We start from the raw sequence: 22217 nt of genomic DNA on the forward strand, positions 1-22217 counted from the left end.
TGCATGTCCGACTGACTACAGGCAGAGTTTGGCCTCGCCAAGGTTTGATTTCTGTGTCATTCTGGACAAGGCAGAGGAGGTACAAAACTCTCATCGCACCTCATGGAGTTTTAAGCTTCTTCTATTTCAACTGTGATCCTCCCCAAGATACTACAGAACGCTGAGAAAAAAGGTATCGCCCTCCAAACCCTCTTTCCCATACAAAAAGAGCCGTAATTGCAGTCTAACAAGACGCAAACCAGACACAGACAGCTTAAGCAGTGAGACACCTTAATAAAAGAAGCAGCTGGGTTTTTACCTGGCTGATCTCACATCCAGTTTTGAATAAAAGGCAAGTTTGTCTGGGCCTGACAGCAGGAAAACGGCCCCATCAGTACTGAAGGCAGGAGCTGGCAGAGCCCCTCCCTTGAGAGGCATGTAAGAGGGCTGCTCAGGGGCCCTCTGCTTAATATTCCTATCAGCATGGTGCATCATGTTTGAAAAACATGTATTTTCTTTTCAAATGGGTAAAAATCCCCTTTAAAATCCCCTTAAAAGCTGGCTGCAGGGGCTGTGTGTCCAAGCACTGCTGTAGTACTAGCCTCGGGCACCACACGTGCCAGGGTTGTACCTAGGATGTTTCCAAGGTTGATGGCAAACTCTGACCCAAGAGCTAAATTACCCAGATCTCTGCATTTCCACCCACTGGGTAAGACTGGGGTGGAAGCACAAACCATGCTGCAGCATTCACAGCCTTTCCCTCGGGAAGCAAATTCAAAGCACCTCGTGGTACGTGCGGTGCCTGTAAGGAGGTTTGCCAACCAGCACTCCAGGAGCAGGCTGGGAACAGCAATCTCCAGACAAATCTGGCAATTCAGACCAAGGAAACATAAAAGATTCCTGCCCACAGGAATGCACCCCACCCCGATGAAGGAAATTACCACCCTGGCGGCAACACTGGCAGAAGGGCTGTGTTTCAGCCCCTCCGTCTGCAGTCTGGCATACTACCTTCAACTGAAATACTATTCTATTATTAGCATTATTAGTATTAATTTTTATTATTTTTCTTGGGCTTTTTAACTGCTATGCCTGCCCATGGAGGGAAGCACTGGAGATGGCAGAAGAGCCAAACTGCCCCACCTGCAGCAACTTCTAAGAGAAAGAGGCAGACAGCTCCCACCTGTGCCAGCATAAATTGGCAGAGCTTACCCAGAGGCATCCTTCATCTCTTGCATATTAAGACAGTCCTCTAAAGAAAACTCTTCAATCACATTTTTTCCTAATTGATTATGCCTGATTCTCACTAGCATTGGCATTAATGAGAGAGACCTTTCAGCACCAAACTGCCTCAAAACATGCATGTTTTGGGGCAGGTGACACTCAACTTTCCACATATCTGGAAGGAACTGAATTTTAGAGCAGTCTTGTAACAGCTCCGTGTTTATTTTAAGTAATTATGCAAGCTTAGTATCTTACATCTAAATCAATGCCTTCCACTTGGTGAGAAATAAACACTGTAAAAGAAATCTCTGCCTAATGAGATCCACCTGCTGAGAAGCCTATACAAATACTGTTGTGTTCTGAACCATTCAGCAAAGCAGGACAGCAAATTTACATTAAGCAAAGATTCTTCAAGGGAAAACTTTCAGCATCAGTTCTTAGTATACGTAGAATTCAAAGGAAAATGTCATAATACCTCCTGCAAGCTTAGGAGTGTTGTATCCCAACAAAGAGGAAGTCAAGCAAAAATACCAGGAGGTTTGTGTGGATGAACAAGGAGGGCCTGGACAAACTCAAACACAAAAAGGAAGCCTACCAAGGGTGGAAACATGAATGTATTGCCTGGGAAGAGTACACAGAAATTGTCTGAGCAGCCAGGGATCAGGTTAGGAAAGCTAAAGCCCTGATGGAATTAAATCTGGCCGAGGACATCAAGGGCAACAGGAAAAGCTGCTATATGTACCTTGCTGATAAAAGGAAGACTAGAGAAAATGTAGGCTATCTCCACAAGGAAATGGGAGACCTGTTTACCTGGGGTATGGAACCTGAAGATGTATGGGATGAGATGCACCCACAGTTCCAAGGAACTAGTGGAAGAAGTGGATAAGCCACATATCCATCATATTTGAGAAGTCACGGCAGTCCAGTGAAGTTCCCACTGACAGGAAAAGGGGAAACACAACCCTCATTTTTAAAAAGGGAAAATAAATGAGACTCAGCAAACTACAGACCAGTCAGTCCCACATTGCTGCCTGGCAAGAGCATGGAGAAGATTCTCCCTGAAACTATACTAAGGTACACTGAAAACAAGGTGACTGATGACAGCCAACAGGGCTTCACTAAGGGCAAACTGTGCCTGACAAATATAGTGGCCTTTTACAACGGGGTTACAGTGTTGGTGGGTAAGGGAAAAGCATCTGATGCCATCTGCCTGGACTAATGCAAAGCATAAGACACTGTCCTGCATGACATCCTTGTCTCTGTACTGGAGAGACATCAATTTAATAGATGAGCCACTTGGTGGATAAGGAACAACCTGGATGGTTGCTCTCCTCAGAGCCCTCTTTTGTCCAGGAAGCACCTGGAGGTGTTCCTCTCCTATGAAGACAGACTGAAAGACCTGGTCTTGTTCAGCTTGTTCAGAGAAGGCTCTGGGGAGACCTTAGAGCAGCTTTGCAGTACCTAAAGTAGCCAGCAAGAAAGCTTTTACAAAGGCAGGTAGGAATAGGCAAGGAGGAATGACTTTAAACTGAAAGAGGTAGATTTAGATAAGATATTAAGAAGAAGCTCTTCCCCATGAGGGTAGTGGGACACTGGCACAGGGTGCCCAGAGAAGCTGTGGCTGCCCCATCCCTGGCAGTGCTCAGGGCCAGGTTGGACACAGGGGCTTGGAGCAACCTGCTCTAGCGGAAGGTGTCCCTGCCCATGGCAGGGGGATGGAAATAGATGACCTTTAAGGTCTGTTCCAACCCAAAACATTCTATGATAAATGTTACCCATTTCAAAACTAGTGTACTCTAACAAAAGCACTTCTGAGAACATAATGTATTCAAGACAACCAGCAGCAGAATTGAACTCTTTGTAAATCTGAAACAATACCATTGCAAGATAAGTCCTTCTCTTCAGATATTATAGCTCATTTATTACCAGGGAGTTGCCCACAGAAACACAATGAAGTGGGAGAACAAGTCCAAAAGCCAGCAAGCTGCCTTCTCAAATTCCCATCCCTCAGAGGATCACCACATGTTGGCTGGATGCAGAATAAACTCAATTCATTCCCTAATACACGCTCCATAAACAAAATGACGCATTGTTTATCGCAACCATGAGAAGGATAGGGACAGAGATACAAGGGAGATCCACTCTGTTTTGAAATGACAAATGAAGTCCTGGGACCTGTTTTATGCTTTTCCTAATTGATTCAGAGGAGACTGGGGACAGGACCTTGGCATACCAGCCCACAGCAAGCAGGAGGCATTTCTCCAAGCAGAAGGCATCTCATGGTGTTAACTGCACCTGAAGGGAGAATGTTTGCAAAGCAGCAGGACTGCAGGGTTAATCCCAGCTGAAATCTGAACATGGCTTGCCAAACCCAGTCTTTCTTATGCCCTATGAGGATTATAATCAGCTATGCTCAGTGTAACCTCCACCCAGTGCACAGTCACTGCTTTTATCTACATAGAAAAAGACAACTTCATAAATGACACAAAAAATAATTCTTCATTTTCAGTCTATTCCAGAGGTGGAGCACAATGCTTCCCTTGGTGCCTATCAGCTCAAAGTCTCAGGTGAGGAGTACACCAAAGGGCTTGCTTTGCTACAAACCACTTCCAAAGCAATACAAGCTTTCAGGAGTGACTTACTCCTCCAAACCATCTTGGGTCAACCAGCAAAATATTAATAGCCAGACTCAGACCTCCTCAGCCAGCTTTGCATGGACAGACAGCCATGGCAGGTTCTCCTGGTCCAGCCCCGAGTTAACACACTGTCCTCTCCAACAACGCACACTCCCCTCATGCATGACTGACAGTACACGTGCAAGCATTGGCAAGGCTGGGCGATACCGATCTGGAGATTGCTTCATCCAGGTCTGTCCTACAAGTTGTTTCCTGTGAAGAGTTCTCAGCCTTGGACTTCACACAACACTGTTGATCCAATAACAAAATCTTGGGATAACCACTGCGCTCCAAGGCTCATATTTAGGTCTCTTTGCCTAAAGACCTACTTGGATAAAGCGGAAAGATTTCACTTTTTGTGGAGGATGGTTTTATTTGTTGGGATTTAGCTGACACTGCATTAATGAATGCAGTTAATTTCTTATATATTTTTTATTATTATTATGTTTTAAACCTTATTCTGAATATGGACTTGGCTCTTACCAAATGCCTGTGATGAACACATTAAGCAAATGTAGCCATTAGCACTACAGAAAATAGACGAGGAGCAGAATAAACCCCCCTGGTGTGAACTCAGCTGAAGTACAGGCACCAATTCCTGTTCAAAGCCTCCCACCTGAACCTCAGCAGCTTTCACACTGCTGCCAGTATCAGAAAGGTTTGCACACACAGAGATCAGCTGTATCTTTAAAATTAGGAAAGACCAGCTTAGCCTCCCTTAGACTTGGACTCAGTCTTTCCCTTTCATTGTGTTAATCAGCTGCTTGTATATTTAAACATCACTAACTGAAAAAGTGCACAATAAGGATGCTCTTTCCCAGATGGCTAGGGATAAACATAACAGCACTTTTGATCCACAGTATAAACACCAAGATAACACCAGCACATGGCAGTTATGAGTTTGGCTTCATCCTGCAAAGCAAAGCAAGAAAATTCTGCTAAATCCAGCAGAAGTGGCATCTCTTCTCCAAGAGACAGGCATAGTTTACATGCCTACTCCTCTCTTGCCTGCTGCTTTGGAAAAGGACTGTGCTTGCTAAACTCCTCAAGAGATTCAGGCAAGCTATATAGACTCTCTTCTCTCTCTGAAATGTGTTCTGATACAAAACAACAATACGAGTTAAAGGAAACTTCTGTGTGCTGCATCAGTGAAATAAACAGCAGCATCCAACATTTTAACTCCAAAACCAGGTCTGGATGTGGGTGTCTCTCTACACCCAGCATCTGCTTTTCCTCTGAAGGTGATCTGATGCCCATTACTTCCACGAATCATGTCAGAAGTGCATTTTGTATTTCAAACCCTGAAACACATCTTTTGTGTAAAGAAACTGTATGTAATGTATGGCATATTTAGCCATACATTAAAAGTTGTCATGACTCAGGACAACCTGTGGGCTTAAGTAATTTCTGTCCCCTCCTGTTGACACCAGACATGAACCCATAAGGATACTACAGCCATATCCAGCCCCACTTTTTCAATCACCTTATTGGCATTATACCTTCCCTTTGCATTCAGGCTCCTCTCTTCCACCTTTCCTTTTAATCACTATTCCCTGTAGACAACTGTTATAATTTCCATTGTAACACTTCCACTGCAGAGGTGACCTTTGGCTTTTATTTTTTCTTAAACACAGCCCAATTCAAAGGCAACGCCTTGTCACTAACTGTACAGGGTGTGATTTGGCATCTGGGCCCTGCTGACCTCAAAAACTTCTCTTAATCTGCCTGGTTGATGTTGTAAACTCAAATCCCACAAGCACAAAAACTGTTCGGCGAAGCAATGCTTCTAGCCAGGCAGGCTGCACTTTCTTGGACAGCCCTGATGGTCACAGCTGGACAGCTTGGCTAGAGAACGGTATGTGTTTGACCTGACCAGAAAATCTTGTGGATGTTGCCTAAAAGCAGTGCTGAAGAGCAAGAACAGCTCCTTGATGCCTTCACTTGACAATCAATGGCTGCATTAACGTTGACTTGATTTTCTAGGGTTCCCCTTTTGTCATGTGGAACAGGCGTGGTAAAACAGGCTTGGGATGAAACTTTGTGCTTTACTAAACAAAGTAAGGACATACGAGTTCAACCTTGGACACATAGGTATATAAATACACCGTAAGAAACCAAGTCATAGCCTGCTCTGGAAAAAAAGACGACCAAGCTGGAAGCTTGAAGGGGAATTATTCTTGAGGAGGAAGTTTCTTTAAGCTGTGTTTTCTGGCACAAACACACTAAACAATATCATTTTGCAAATGTAAAATCCCCTGGCAGGAAGCACACACTTCATGTGAACTCCTGCCCAGATCATTCCTGGAGAAGAACAACAGCAAAACCCCAGGTCTTCATCTCCTCACACCTCAGATGTTTCAATGAAGACATGACCAGAAAGAAACAGCCCCGACCAACAGCGTGGCTCCCGCACGTGCAGTCCTGGTTCTTCCCCACAGCCAAGTGCGTTAGATAGCACTTCAAAGACTTTTAGGGCTCAGCTCTGTCACAGGGAGATGAATGCAGCTACGGGACTGGGCAAGCTCCCAACACATCGTGTGCTTGAGCTGCATGAGAGGTTTCCAAGGCTGGCAGCAGGAGCCTGCTAGGGCTTGCTGATGGGGGCTTTGAGGGAGCCAGCAGTGCAATACAGGACCCTCTGCCCTGTTTAAACAACAAAGCAGGCTGCTGGCAGAGCTCACTCTGAAGGAGAGCAAGGGGGTGGAAAAAGAGAAGAGCAACCTCCAGTATTTGGCGTTTATTCTAAATCCCCTTTACAATTCATTGCATCATGGAAACATACAGTTGCCTAAGCAGGCCTACAGTTTCCAGCAGTTCCCCTTGTATTTCCCAGATATCAGTGGAGCCTTTTATCACTTCACACACAAAAAACACCTATGAAAGCCAAGTGAAAACACTGCTTGAGTACAAGACCTTTAGGTTTGGATTTGCAGAAACCCAGTTGCTTCATACTTGGATAGTTATCCCTGCAGGCTGCCAAAATTCCTGTCCGGACTTTCTTGAGACAAACTCAAGACAACACATAAGCCAAAGCTCCCAAAGGGAGTTTTCACTATCTGTGTGAGGGGACTGCTACTGCCTCAGTGCCAGCAGAATTCTCCTTTAGCCTCCAAGCCTTGGTCATTTACTCTGACATGTAACACTATCCCACCTACCCCTCAAAAAATAAATCAGATGAAAAGAACTTACTTTTCTGGGTTGAACTTTGTCTTGTAAGTCGTATTGGCCTATTCCTTTGCAACTTAGTCCAAGCCACCACGGGATTCTTTGTTTATCCTGAAAAATGGACATCTACGTGAACCAAGAGCTACTTCAGAATTACACAATACGGGACTCACTCCAGCCCATTTCTTTCTGTGACAAGTACAAGTAGGTATGGAACACAGACTGTTTTGCAAACAAATTTACGTGGAGTGGGTTGCTGGAGTGAATGTGGAAACTTTCTCCCCCTGCCTTCTGAGGCAGAGGTAAGAAACTGGATTGTGGTTGTGCACAGTGGACAAAAGAAAAGCTACAGTGCTGCTGAAACATCGTGGTGTCACTCGTTGCAGGAGTGGCTGTGAGGGGGAAAGGATATGGGATAGAAAAAACTGTGGCCAACAACTGCATCCACTAAATTCAGGCACAGCCAGCCACAGGAGCAGAGAACAGCACAAAACATCAGCTTCTTGGGTACCCCAGTCATGGCCATGACTCAAAGAAAGGAGACATCATCTCTGCTGAGCTCTTCTGCACAAAGCACTTAGGCCCAGGCTCTGCTCTACAAATGGGAATAAACAGTGTGTTTCCATCAGCCTCCAAAAGTATTTCTCAGCATTTCTTCACTAGTTACCTGCCGTTACAAGTAGTCTTTTCTACACTGTATTTTTTTCCTAATCTTGATTAGAAATGTCTCTGGGGAAACTATTAACTGCTTTGGATCTAGACGTGTTACCCAGTTTAATTAAGATAAGAATTTAGCTCCTGATAGGATTAGAAAAAGTTTTACAAAGATTCCTTTCCATTTTCTGTAGCACATAATACTGCTCTCTGGAAACAATTCTTAAAGAATAATGAAGGGGGAAAATTACAGAGGTTGAAAAATGCAGGGTTTAATACTGACAGAAGGGTACTGAATCATCAAATTATTCCTACAGGAATGTAATCACAGGCAATAAGCTGAGCAATCACACTATCTATGGGCATTTACTAACCTTTACTCCATAGTAATGAACTCCATATGTTGGCAAAGCTTCCACAACTTTCATGTACCTGTAGACAGATTTATAGCATATCAGATCATTTTCTCTGGAGGGAACAACATCTATTAACATATTTTTTTCACACATACATTCAGGACATGTCATTTACCATTTATCATATTTTGAAGATCTTAATAATTGAAGGCCCATGTTTTCAGAGAAAAACTTAGCATCCTGGCTCGAGGAAAGATGTGATATTTTGGCACAGCTAAAGCAAATGGAAAATCTCTCATACTACAAAATATTCAATCTCCTATCAGAAGGTCAAAAACAAAGTAAAGACTCTGAATTGAACAGAAGAGCCTTTTGGGAAATATTGATAGTAAAGACCTGCTCATAATTATTCCATTATGGTGCTCTGGTTGCAATGGACAGCCTCCAAATGAAAGTGTTTACGCAGTTGTACCACTGTTTCTTGAGGCAATTCAGGCAACTTTTTCCCTTGTTCCTCTTGAAAGAAGCCCCTGAACTACTGAAGCAGTTACAGGCATCGAGGTACATGAGGAAAACAAGTTGCCTACATTGTACAACCGTGGCTATCACCTCAAACACAGCACACTGCATTTGCCTGTAGGAAGTACAGTAATATTAACAGTGAATTAAAAATAAAGTTGCACAGGCTCTGTATGCATCTTGGGAGACCTTGTTCTTCTGAGAGCCAAATTCTGAACATGTCAACAAACATGCATCTGTTTTTTTACTAGGGCTAAGGTAATACCTGCCCTTAAGAGTTTGGTGTGAAAACTAATTGATAGCAAGCAGGGTATAGCAAAGAGCCTTCCAACAAAGTAAGGTCCAGATAACTGCTTTTATGTTTGAGGTATCTGAAAATGTAAACAGACAACCTTCACTGCCAGCCTGTGAAAATGAAACTTCAAATAACTTCACTTTGCAATATAACTCAATAAGAAACAAACCCCACAGATGCAAAATGGTAAAGCTCGCATGCAGTAATAACCAGAACATGCTGCGCTGGCATTACTCAACAAAAAAGAAATAAAGGGAAGTAAAAATATCATCTTGACAAGTTAACAAGTGTCATACTCACTGAACAATGGCTTGTCCTCTGGTCAGACCTTTAATTTGTCTGTAATGCTCGATTACTCTGTCCTCACTGCAAACCAAGCACAAAACCCAATTTAGAGGCTCAGTGACTTTTCTCATGTGTGGCGGCATCTGTGGCAGCTCAGGCGCCTGCTCAGCATGCAGAGGAGTGCCCCTCTGCACATTTCACACTCTGCTTTACATTCTGCTTCTTACTGATGTCTTTCCCACCCTTCATTAGGCAGCGTGGAAGCCGCCTGGATGATCCCCACCATCCCATGCCATGCTCCAGACTAATTAACAAATCGTTTCAGATCAGCCTGTGCTGCTGCAGATGCTGCTGCAGAATAATGGTACTAATTGTATAAATCTATTTTCACGTTCTAACAGACCAAAGCTTCAAAGGATGGTTAATGCTACCCATGTAAGACAAAAGAAGTTAAACCAGGAATGTTTTCAGTCCTGTGTATTTTCTCCTTTGACACTTTATAGGTGGGAAAAAATACAGACTTGTCAGCAATGACCTTCTTGCATTTTTCCCTCATATACTTCAACATTTTGTTTTAGCGGAAGGTGAAATAAAATATGCATTTAAGTGTCAGACACTTGAAAACAAAGAAAAACCCAGCAGGATTCATTCTATTTATTCTGAAAATCATAAGCAGGTACTGGTACACTGGAAAAATCCATCAGGTACACATCAAACCTAAAGAAAATGAAACAAATGAGGGAGTCAAACTTGCACAGAGGGCATCGACTCCAAGGAAGCAATATTGTTGATCCATCCCAAATGCTCTGTTCCTTTACAGAAGGTTTAAGCCACAAAACTGGACCTTTCTTTTTTCAGCTTTTCCAGCTTATTTTCTCCCCACTGTCCTGTTGGGAAGGGCAGCTGGGTGGGCATGTGGCAGCCAGCCAAGGTCAACCCACCACAGAGGCTCCTCTGTGTGATGGGTGAAGAGCAAGGGGCTCTTTGCAAACCCAGGCTTGGCTGGAGTTCAGATTTCAGCTCTTTCTAATGCATGGTCCCCACCTATTCTGATCAGTCAGTTTCTGATCCAGCTATTTAATCTGAGCGAACTTTCAATGAGGGATTTGCATCAGATCTTGCATAATTTATGACCTAGAAACTGGAAATGCTTGAACATAACTCCAACTCCTATATTATACAGGCTGAAAACTTAAAAGAGTTGGCAAATTGTTTACAAGTGATCTTGTCATTACCACTCATAGCAATGACTGACATTTTAAATTCAGTAGCTCACCAGTAAGCAAGTGATGGATGCTCCTGCAGTGTCCTGGTAGGAAAAACAGGCAGTGTCTTCAAGTCCTTCCTAGTGTTTTCATCACTAAAAACCAAAAATGGCAGAGTCACTGTTAGTGAATCATGGATGCAATCATAAGCTTTGGCAGAAAGAAAGGGCTGTATTTGCTACCCAGGAACACGGTACATTGCCCCATATCAGGCTGTCACAAGCAACGTAACTCTATAGGCCCTCTCACATGGCAGTGATGTATATGGTGTCATGCAGGCTCCTGTTGTAATTCATTATGCAGACACGTGATGCTCAGGCCACTGAGGCGGGAGCGCCGTATCAATATTTATTTTCCACACACTCACTCTATGTGCTGAGTGCAGAATGAGCCCTGAAAGGGCTGCAAAAGGAAAAGCCTCTGCCCAAAAGCAAGTCTAAAGGTGCTAAGTTTTGCTCTATCTTCAGCTAAAATCCTACCGCTAGACAATAATTATCATGAAGCAGTATGGTACTTGTCAAATCTCAGAGTTTAACACTGATCCACTACAAAACAAAGGGTTTCAGTTCATACACTTCAAGATATTTTCACTGAAAACAGTTCTCCTGGGCTGCTCACTCTACAGAAAGGTTAAATATTTTGGACTCCAGACCCTGCCTGGAATGTAATAAAAGGGGTTGAAGCATGCAACTGCAATTTGTCACCAAAACCCAGCTGGATACTGATGCCTATAAGGAGGTTTTTAAATAAAACGGTTAATGTTTTCTCCTTATATGCTCCATTAATTTATCAGCTGAAACGTGCATGCCTCATTTCTGCAGGATTTCTGCGTGCCTTTGCAGCAGCGCCAGCAAGCACCAACACGACTTTTCTATGCGAAGAATGCACCAGTCACATCCATCAGCACCTGCCTCAACTTCTGCATCCAGGCTTTCCTTGAAGATGCTTTTCTGCTTCTAACCTTTGTTTTCATCAGGTTCTACTATGAGAGATTCCATCTGAGCTATATTCCCCTCTTCCCTCAAAATCAGTATCCTGTGCATCAGCAGAGTGGACCAGAGCACAGAAACCTGCTCTGTGGGCACCACAGACCAAGCTCTGCAGCAAACCCCTGCCATGTTTCCATCTCACATGGCAGATGTCATGTGGAAAGCACAGTAAATGAAAGCTTTTTGTTCCTCAGTGAGCACAGGCTAACTGCTCTGCAAGCTTCTTCCCCAGCCTTGACAATGTGCCTTAGCCCTGAGTAAGAGGGACCACCTCTGGGGACAAGGAAACAGTTCAATCAACAGCCTATTTATTCTTCCATGTCTTTGATGAAGTTGCCAAGAAGGGGGTCAATTAGCACAAGGAGCTGCTTGCCGGGCCAGCACTCTTCTGCCAGGAATATGCACTTTTCTTTGCACGCTGGCCAGCACCCAAGCGCCACAAAGGGGGACAGCTGGGTAGAGAATCAGGATCTCTCCTCCTAACGCTCAAATACAGCCAACACTCACAAAAGCTGAGGGGCTTTTATTCACCCCTTAAAAGCCCATTTTTAAGGGATCAAAAGGCTGCAGGACATCTCAGCTTGCAGGGAGAAGGTAGATTATGAGGGTTTTGCAGGGACGAATGAACATGCAGACAGAGCACACCCTCCTGAGGCCCCAGAAACCAGAACAAAACGCCCCAAAACCAAAGAAACAGTCCCTGAGCAACCTGGCTTGATCTCACAGCTGACCCGTCTTGAAGCAGGAGGTTTGGCCAAATGACCTACTGAGGTTCCCTCCAACTTCAATCATATATTAACAGGATAATTCATTATTAAAATACACATTTCCTCCTGTTTTTAAGCCTGACTCCTAACTGCAATGGCTGTTGTAGCAGCCAGGGCTGGCAGGGAAATACTGCAGAGTAGGAAGGAAGCAATAACAAAAAAGTTTATTTTCTAAACAAAAGGGCTTCTCCTTCAGATATAGACTCTCAAGTTCACAAAATTAACAATTGGAGGTTTAATGCTGATCTTTAAACTTGTATTTAGCAACCTCATTGCCAACAAACAACAAATCACCCAGGCAAGGGCTGAAGCACTAAGGAAGCTGATGCTGGGAGGCAAAGGCTGAGCTCCAGTAGAGGAGCTGGGTGGGGAGATAGGTGACTCCCAAGCTGTCACCACTACAGCCAGGTGGAGAGGTCCCAACCTGTCCTTCACCAACCATTATGGGGCCAGTAGCATCCCCATCACTGAGACTGCAGAGGTGCCACGGATCCCAGCATCTGCATCCTACCATGCTCTGAAATGCCACCTTTTGCACAGTTCGTGGCTTCCAGCAGGGCTACTTGCCTTCCCATTTGATTTTTGGGTCCATTACCTCTGGAAATGGTAGAGTACCAACCTGCTTTATCCTTACCACATGCCAAAATGAGGACACTAGTTAAGCCTGAGTAATGAGTAGCAGCTCATCAATATGGAAATGTCTACCACTGAATGTAAACTAAGCACCAGCCAGCCAGCACACCAACCTCCCCAGCAAGGCTTGTGGGCTCTGAGCTAGGGCATACGGTGACCAAAGGGCTGCAATCACATCTAGGGCACGTCACAGAGCACATCCCACCAGCACAGACACCGAACCACAGGCTCTGGTGCAGTTCATTAGCAGGCAAGTGACAACTTAGAGCAGAGCTGGACCTTCTCTGTTCTTGTGTCAATCTATGAACACATCCAACTTGTAACAACAGCAGAGCATACACTTCTTTAACAAGGCCAAGCTGGCCATTCGGACTTGCCTTGTGAAAGGACCCAACCTCATAGCCTGAGGTTCAGACACACCATCCAATCCATCTGCATCTGGAAAGAGTCTACCAAAATGGACTTATAAGGCCTGAAAGTCTCTGAGAAACCAGACGAGGGCTGGGCTTTTATTCCATGCATAATTGTAAAATAAAGCATGAAACAATCCTAGAAAAATGTAAAAGACCTGGGAGAAACAGGGCACAGCTCCGTGAGCGCTGCATGCCTTCAGACAGCGCAGGCTGGCACACAGCAGCCCGGATCTGCTGACTGTATGCCTGAGGATTAGCATTTGAGATGATTCACGGCTTCAGGGATAATAAAAGCCTCAAATGGTCCTCCCCCTCCTTCCACAGAGTTCATTATCATTTCATCTGCACCGAGGAGCCCAAGCACGTCTCCCCTTGACCTTCAGGATCACTTTCCCAAGCCCTCAGAGACCCAGCCGATCCCCAGAGGTGACAACTCCAGATAGCAGGAGCGACTGTTTGAATTATTACCTGTTCCTGTTTGGCTTCACAGCGGCCACAAGATGACACAGAAATCACAGGGCAGGCAGCCCCGGCTCCAGACGTCCAACCATCTACACTATCTACCAGGCAAACACACCAGTGTTGTATCTGGCATGTCCATGGTCGGTTCTCATCAGGGCAGGAGGAGGATTTGGCTGTCAGCTCAGAGAGGCCCACTTGCATTTAATCTGCGCTCTGCTAAGGAGGGGGCTTCTTGACTGGTGGTTCTTGGCGTAATTTCAATGCATCAACTTAAATCACCCATAGTCAATGGGAGTGAGCTTTTTTTGGCAAAAGGTTTGTTTATTCCCCAGGACAATATAGGAAACTCTCATCTCAACTATTTTTCCAGTATGCAGACAGACCCTTTCCTTCCTATTCCACCCTTTAAATGGGAGCTTTATCTCCAGCAGATATCAAGCAGAATTTGAATTGACCTGGGCAATGTAACTGAAAATCTGCATCAGCCCCTCCTCATGCTGAATCTCAGCTTGAATTCTTGGTACTGTCCATACTTAACTCTCTGTCCCAACATGAGCAAACGCTGGGCTAGATGCAGCATGCCCTCCTCATCAGTGCCAGTTCCATGGAGATGGGAGGGCAGCCTGTCTCTAAAATAACTAAAAGTGGCATTTAACCATGTACCATACTATGAATAGGAGTTCCCACATTCAAATTATAGCAGCAAAGCTGGACCAATCCCACATGCTTCCTACAACTGACATTACAGTGAAATTCTAGGCATCTTGCTAAAACCCCACCAGGAATCTGGGAAGGGACCAAGACCATGGCATGCTCTGCCTAAAGCACATTACTCGAAAGACTTACATATTTATGCTCACAGAAAGTGCACCTCCACAGCTTGTACTACAACACACCCTGCTAGGCAAAGATGCACAGAGCTTTGGTAACTAGGACCATTTGTCAATGGCTGTCCCTGCACCCACTGTCACAAACAGCTTCTACCTGCTGCTAATGCAAGTGTGAGAGCTTAGATTAATAAGATTAGCATAAAACATGAAGAGCAATAGACACACCCAGAGCAGCAAGAGCAATATACAGCAGTACAACAGAAAAGCTTATCAGCCCACATCTGTGTAAATATTAACAACCTTATAAAGACAGGACTTCAGACAACTTTTAACTGATGGCAGGTGTGTCTGCCCCTGCTCAGCTGTGTTGATAACACTTTATAAGGCAGGAATTTATCACTGGGTAAGTGCATTGTATGGTGATTCTCCTCTGTTCTCAAAGCCTACTGACCTCCCATAAATACTTACTCTTCTGTTATGGGATCATTAGAATAAGTCACTCCTGGGTCTTTCTGAATGTCACTATTTTATATTTGATTCTTCAACTGAATTTTAGGCATGCCACAGGTGGAATTTATAGCAGCCTTGGTTTTAGAAAATACCAACTAACCTCTCCTGTTAACTTGAAAGTTGTTTCATGGACACCTAACAATCAACAGATGCTTCTAAGAATCACATATGAGACACAAGGAAGAGTGGAACTTCCCAGCTGAAGGATGATGCAATTATTACCCTGCACCATGAAGATGCTTCAGAAACTTTCCATTAGGCTTTTTCTTCCTATTCTGTTCAAGATATGTAGAGCTAGCAAAATAAACACACAGAAACAGCACACAATTAGCCTACACACTTGAAAGCTTGACAAGGTAAGTTTTCAGAGGCTGGTCAGGTTACTCAGATGATGTTAGTAATGGTCCTGTTTCTTAAGAATAACCACTGAATTCCTTTGCTATGCAATTACAAGTATATAACAGTACAAGAACATCCCATATTGCTGGCCACAGCTCAGCCTGGTCCTGAAGTGACTCTCTAAAAAGATCAGACTTAGGGTAGCCTCCATCTCCAAGGTGCTCCCTCTCCATACAATCACAGATGACAGCCAGCAACACAGCCCATCACACTGCAGCCAGACTGCTGCAACAGCAGGTGCCTTTTCTGTGGGCTTTGGTTTGCACTAAGATAAATGGAAGGGCAGAGCATAGCAACCTCAACACTCCATGGAGGCTGGTCTGCCTTTCAAGGTATCACACCAGGCATGAGGAGAAAGCAGCAAAAGGCAACAGAGGGGAAAAAAATGAGCAGGGTTAAAAGTGCAAGAGAAAACATGGGGGATGGAAGACAGAGCAGGGAAATGTACAGGAAGAGCCAATGGATTTAGCAGCTTTTGAGTATGTCAGAGCAGCAGGATCTTGGCAGCAGGATTCTGAAGTGTGCTCTCTGACAAATCCTCTTTTGTGACAAACGCGAGACGTTTCCCATCATTTCCCAACCTTTCAGTTTATGGTCTGGTGGCACACTCAAGAAAGTTAATTTTCTACTGAAGGAAGACCAGGATGCAGAAAGGACACGAAAAAAGGGCTCCCACTGGCATGGGACAACCAGAGCTGAACCTTAACCCGCAGGGAGCATTGCCTGGGCCACGGCTGCAAAGTCTGCCACTTCAATACCAGGTAGGAACCGCCTGCTCAGAAAGGTATTTGAAGGAGCATTTCTAAGAGCCTTCCAAACCCTGTACGTGAAAAGGACCATGACAAGCAGTGCAGATGGCTTTTTCAACACCAGGCTTCTTATGCATCTAAGCTGTGGCCATGCTATGGGCTTCCCACGCTGTGCTTTAGTCCCACAGTTTGAGGGAAGTGCATCAAACACACGGTGAGGCTGGGGCTGAGTAACCCTTCCTCACACTAAGCTTAGGCTGGACCACAGCTCTGGACCCCAAAGCCTGACCTCCAGCTCCAGACCTGCTGCTTTAGGCCAATTTCTCTCTGACATTGAGAGAAGAGCGGCAGCAGTGATCTCACAGGGGTTTGGTGACCCTACTTGTTGGCTTTTGGAAGACAGACCAAGGGCACCAAGGAAAAAGCAACATTTCTCTTATCAGCTATATGCATGCACCACTGTATCTGAGGACATCGGAACCAGACAAGTAAGAACGTGATCTGCTCCCAGAGCCACCTTGGCAGATGAAGCATTGTTCATATTTCCACTTTGCAGAAGAAGAGCAGGGTGCTGAAGAAGGAGCACTCCACAGCCAGTGAAAATCTGCGACCTGAACCTGCCCTAAATTCTCAGGTCTTCTTTTACAGTTCTTGATGTGAAACACGAGTACCCTGAAGATAAATCCCTTTGGTCCTTGGACAACACACCTACCACTGGTGATGGCTCACAGACCCACAGATCTGGTACAGTATATCCACATTTATAGAGCTGCTCAACCATACCAACAGCACATGCTAGCACTGCTTCTCTATCAGACCAGATGGGAAGCAGACAAGCTCTGCTTTACCTGGGGATTTACTGCAGAGCAAAAGTAACTATTCACAGTTGGTACAATGCTTAAAGGGCCCCAAACCCTGCCTTGCAGCAGGAGATTGTTATTTCTAACATTCACACTTTCTTCCTGCTCGCACAAAAGTCAGCTCAGCCATATTAGTTGTGGGCTTTAGCCTGTCTGAGTACAGCAACAGCGTCTAAAGCTTGTTATCACAGCCCTGTGTGCTGATACAGACATGGAACCACAAGAAAAGTAAATTATCCAAACAACGATAAAGACTTGACAAATCTGCAAAAGCAAAAAAGCTGAGGCTGAAAAACTGTCGTTCCGCTTCCTCAAAGCACAAAACACCCCCAAGTGATGGATCCCAACCACCACGGGAAGGAAAAGCAAGAGAGATTTATTTTTGCTTTTTCAAGAAAGGATCTTGTTTGGAGTCAGAGCAGAGCCCCAGCTCCTGCTCGCAGCTGACAGAGCAGGACTGGAGAAACTCTCTGTGCACCTCACAAAGTTTCCCAGACATTCAGCAGAAGGGAGGTGAACACATTGTGATGTAAAAGCCATGAAGTTTAACTTTACAACAGGAAAAGGCAATGTGTTTTAATGCTGAACCTGTGCTTGACGGTATTTCTAGGAACAAGGGGGAGAGCACCTTTTACCTAAGGCTGTGGATGCCATGATGCTACTCCAAGCATGACAGCTATGACAACAACATGTCTGACTTGTCCCCTGCACAGGAGATGACTTGGGGGATGATGGATTTTCTGGCACCACGCTTGCCTTGTCTCTCATTTGCCTTGGATGCAGAGTACACACAAAAGCCCTCCCTAGGTGGCTGGACTGTACCCATTCTAGCACTGACTCTCTGAGTTAAAAGTGCCTTAAAGGAAAAGAAAACCAAAGGAAATACAAGATCGTGGAGGGACAACTGAACAGGACTAAACACAACCACCCCTTTTGCTGCCCCTCAGTAAACTGCATGCACCTCAGGCATAACAAATCTAAAATGTGTGTTCCTTACTGAACTGCCAGAATTATATGTTAATATGAAAAGTTACACGGCAATATACAAGCAGTAAATCCCAGGAGATCAGATTATAAATGAAAACATTCTTTTCTCTTCATCTAATCATTTTTGCTCATTTCACCCACAGAGCTTCCACCTAATTCATGTGCTACATAACAAACAGACTGATGAATTCCTTGAGAGCTCTCACAGAACTGCTTTAAAATACAAAATAGTAAAAAAACATTAAAATTACATCACTGCAGAGACTATATGTGCCTTGGTCTGCCCTGAATTGTAAATTGCATGCATTTACAATAGCACAGGTAGAAAAAAACCCTCTTGCTGTTAAATTCTAGCAGAAAATGATGGTTCTACCTACATAATTTTTTGAAATTGCACCTGGTTTACACAATGAATTTCCATTTTTTATTGAAAAATAAAACACCAGGAGAGAACATTTTCATCTCAGACCTGCTGCCCAAGTGCACAGGCAGATGGAGTGTGGCAGCTCTCTGCCCAGCTCCCATTTGCCTGCTGCCTTCCTTCATGGTACATTGGGCTGTATAACCCGCACAACAAAGTGCAGCGACTCATCAAGAAAAGCAAGACTTGCACAATGCTAGAGAAAAAACAGTGCAGTTTTCAACCAGCTTTCTCTGAAGAGGGTATAAAATTCACTTATGCAGAGAGCTCTTTTCTTTGGGAAAGTGGGTATCTGATACCTGTCAAATAGGGGAATCATCGTATGAAACACACATCAAACATGACCTTCCCTAAGCTTGTTTATTTACTACCTGGGTTCATTGGGTGAGCCTAAATAAAGTGAAATAAATAATCAACCCCCTCAGCAAACAGGCTCTAAATTAATCCTTGCTCATCTTGTCTCAAATTAGCTGCTTAATTGTGAAAGAGCGAGCTTAGGAAAGCACACAGTTCGGTCTGACTGAGACAAGAGTTAATGGTTCACAAGCAAATGCCTAGCAAGGTATTTAAAGTGTGCAGAGTGGCAGCTGAGATAAAATACACAATGACTCACTTGGCAAACAAGAGCCGTGGAGCACAAGGAGTACAACAGCAGCGCCAGCGCCGAGCACTGATTTACAGCAGGGCAGACACAGCCCACACAGAGCAGTGGGTCACGCTAGAGAAAGCCTCTGTAAATGGCATTGCATGGGCATTTACAAAGCACTCTTGCATGGAAAAGAAAACCAAGAATTAAACCACAGTGCTGCTTATGACAGGCACCTGATGGATGACCTGAGTGAATCCACCACCTCTTTTGTTATCACCCACTGATATATGTGGAAGGCAATCCTTGAGGGCTAAACAGGCATCCAGACTGCTCAGGTCTTTTGCCTCTGCTTGAGGTCAGCATGAATGTTCCCTTGTAACTCATCCCCAGTCCCAATGGGCCTGGAAAAGAGCTTCCAGTGAATGGTTCACAATAGGGCTCTTTGCTCCAGCCTAACAGAGGCAGGTCCATGAAGCAAAAGGGTTTGTGCTGGGAAGCCAACACACACATTGTATTCATCTCAGAGCTTTCTTTAGGCCAGCTCCAATCTCACCCCACAGCCTGAGCACCTGTTAGTGGCTGGCATACATGAGGTGGGCTCCATTTCTGCCACATGGATGCAGCTTGAGCCCTCCAAGACCTCTCCAGGATGCAAACCTGAGGAAGGGGAGTAGGAACAGCTGGGAGATTTGGTCCAGATTCGTGTTTCTGCTCCAACCACAGTCCTGGACATGGCCACACCTGGAGTTTTGGTCATACAGACCTGGTGAGACTTCTGAAAACAGGCTGGACCAGCTGCCTCCAACACATCTCAGGTGTGTCCTGTTGCTGAAGCTACCTTAACCTTGAGGTAAGTAAGCAGTACACTGAGCAGGTGCTTTGCTATCAGACAATTACTAACTTCTTTGGAGCAGCTGTTTTACAGCACATATTATCATCATCACCACAATCTATCCTACCAAGAGATGTTTCCAGTTTATCTGGCAAAATAATCACCTTCCCAAGTAAATGCTACCCAAAAATCTAATGCTGAGCACTCAATTAGGAGCAAATTGTTAAGGCCTTTCCCAACCCTAACTATTCTATAATGCCAGTTTTCTGCACCTAGACCAAACACTGCATTTTCTCCTCAGTAAAGCTTTTAAATACAGCAGTTTCTGAGCCAATTACTCCATAGCAGGAGTATCTTTCACACAAACCTTTTCCTTTTACAAACCGTGTTTATCACCCCTATAGCGATAAACCCCGGTGCCTCGCACATGTCAGCTATCAGGAATTCATTATTTTGTCTGTGTTATGTTATACCAGTCCAGAGTTATCTTTGCAGCCCACAGGCCAGAATCAAAACCGAATGCGTCAGCTATTTAAAGAGAATAGAAGCCCTCCTCCAACAATTTAATTAACTTTCAGGGAGCATGACTGGGTTTCAGTAATGGGAATGTTACAGGGGAAAATATGATCCAAGATTATCAGTCAGAAAATACACTTTTCCATAGCTAACCTGATTTTAATAGATGTTTTTCTAACGCTAGAAGGTCAGCATTTAGGACATGTCAGCTAAAAACTCTCATCAAGTCACAAAAAAAATAATACTATATACTATCGTACAGCATTTTGAGGGCAGATGCTTAGTCTGTGAACTCAATACAGCTAAATCATTCATTTCCCAAAGAGGCAACACATTATATGTTGCATATTTACACACGGAATGATTACCAGACTGATCTGTTATTTTGCTTGCCTGCCAAGACATTAGGTTTCTTTACAATTCAAATAAAATACCTAAGATAAGTAGAATATGGACTTTTTTCACCCTATACTGAGCCATGCCAGGAGCTGGAACTTGAATCAAATTCTCTTTCTAAAACCCTCGAACAGAGTTTTAAAACATCAAGATTTTGTAAAACCAGGCTGGCAGCTTTTTCTGTTTCATTTGCAAACATGAGAGTGGAGGAGTGCAATTAAATAATGCAGAGTTTCAAAACTCCTATTAATGACTAATACTTTGCTTGGGGTTCCTAGTACAGGAGCTAGGGAAAAACTGACGGGAATTCAGTTTAAACAGAGCAGCCATCAACTGGAAGCCCTGGATGAGTCACGAAAAGGAAACACAAGCAAAGCCTTACATCCCTTCTCTCGAGGAAAACCTGCCCAATCATTGCATGGAAAGGCAGAGGGCCAGGGATCTGCAGCATCCCAGACTTGCTGGGAACACCAGAGTTGCAAGGCTCAGGAGAAACAGTCCCGACACTGTCCCATGTTAAGGTGGGGAATGGCTCATGGAGCACCCCTGCAATATGAGCTTCATCACACACAGGGGGGTAATTATCTTGGCTGGGATCACCAGTTCAGTCAACAGGAAAAGGAACTGGGTGTGCAGTGAGCTACACTGACTGCGGTCCGCTGCCACCTTTGTTAATCATTCCTTCTGCAGCCCACAGTCATTTGAGGCTGTCTTTGGGAAACCAGAGCTATCCAAAACAGGCTCACATGCAATGGACACGCTGCCAGCGCAATTCTGAAGCATGTACTTAAGTCTTATCAAGATGTCTTAAAAGCCAGGGTCCTCTTAAAGTAGGACTTGGGTGGTTTATCTTACATAAAGCCACTCTCCAAATGAGAAGGCACATACCCTCGTCCTAACAGCCCTGCTTAGGGCGCTGGGGTCCTATTGCAAACCACCTGCAACAGCCAAACCCCAAAGATCCTGATATTCACGACATCAGCGCTACCACTGCACAGCCCCTTCAGAGTGACCTTTGTGGTGTAGAATCAGAAGCTTTTACTTTCCCTGAGCGCTGCAATGTCAGGTTTGCTCACTGAAAATAAACAGGTTTCAAAAGAATGCGCTCACCCACTCTGCACGGGTATGGGAGGGTGGTTCTCAGGAGATTGCTGCTCTGCCATCAAGATGCTATCTGAGAATGGATTGGGAAAGGGGTTACTGCAGAGCTGCAGGAGTTAGAAGTGTTCGGACCCTGGTACTGATCTGCCTGCTCCCAGCTGAAGTCAGAGGAATTCACACAGTGATCCCATCATGGGACGTTTCCCCATGAAAAATCTTCTCTATGGCCTATGTGAGAAATCAGCCAGCCAAAGATCACCAGTTCTGCCTGCACTGGCCCATTTTTCACTTCCAGAAAGCTAATCTCTAGGACTTCAGGCAATTCCTGTATTTACCGTGTTTGTACAGC

At 44.5% G+C, this 22217-nt stretch overlaps 1 protein-coding gene and 1 long non-coding RNA gene across 5 annotated transcripts in view; both read right to left on the reverse strand.

Moving 5' to 3' along the window:
* Positions 1-22217, reverse strand: part of FRMD4B (FERM domain containing 4B) — a 139482-nt gene that overhangs the window by 17629 nt on the left and 99636 nt on the right. For all 4 annotated transcript variants that reach the window (XM_062630304.1, XM_062630305.1, XM_062630303.1 and 1 more), the window contains 4 exons: positions 10426-10509; positions 9165-9230; positions 8069-8126; positions 7065-7151 (listed from right to left, as the gene is read on the reverse strand). In XM_062630304.1, the coding sequence (XP_062486288.1) occupies positions 7065-7151; positions 8069-8126; positions 9165-9230; positions 10426-10509 (295 nt within the window). The remainder of the gene's footprint in view (positions 1-7064; positions 7152-8068; positions 8127-9164; positions 9231-10425; positions 10510-22217) is intronic.
* LOC134169600 (uncharacterized) lies at positions 1053-5426 on the reverse strand. The gene is made up of 2 exons (XR_009966938.1): positions 2143-5426; positions 1053-1946 (listed from the first exon to the last, which is right to left on the reverse strand). It is a non-coding gene; the product is annotated as an uncharacterized LOC134169600 (long non-coding RNA).

This window comes from Pezoporus occidentalis, unplaced genomic scaffold, assembly GCF_034315485.1.
Source record: "Pezoporus occidentalis ecotype Australia unplaced genomic scaffold, CSIRO_AGI_Poc_V1 ctg35, whole genome shotgun sequence".
Taxonomy (NCBI): Eukaryota; Metazoa; Chordata; class Aves; order Psittaciformes; family Psittacidae; genus Pezoporus; species Pezoporus occidentalis.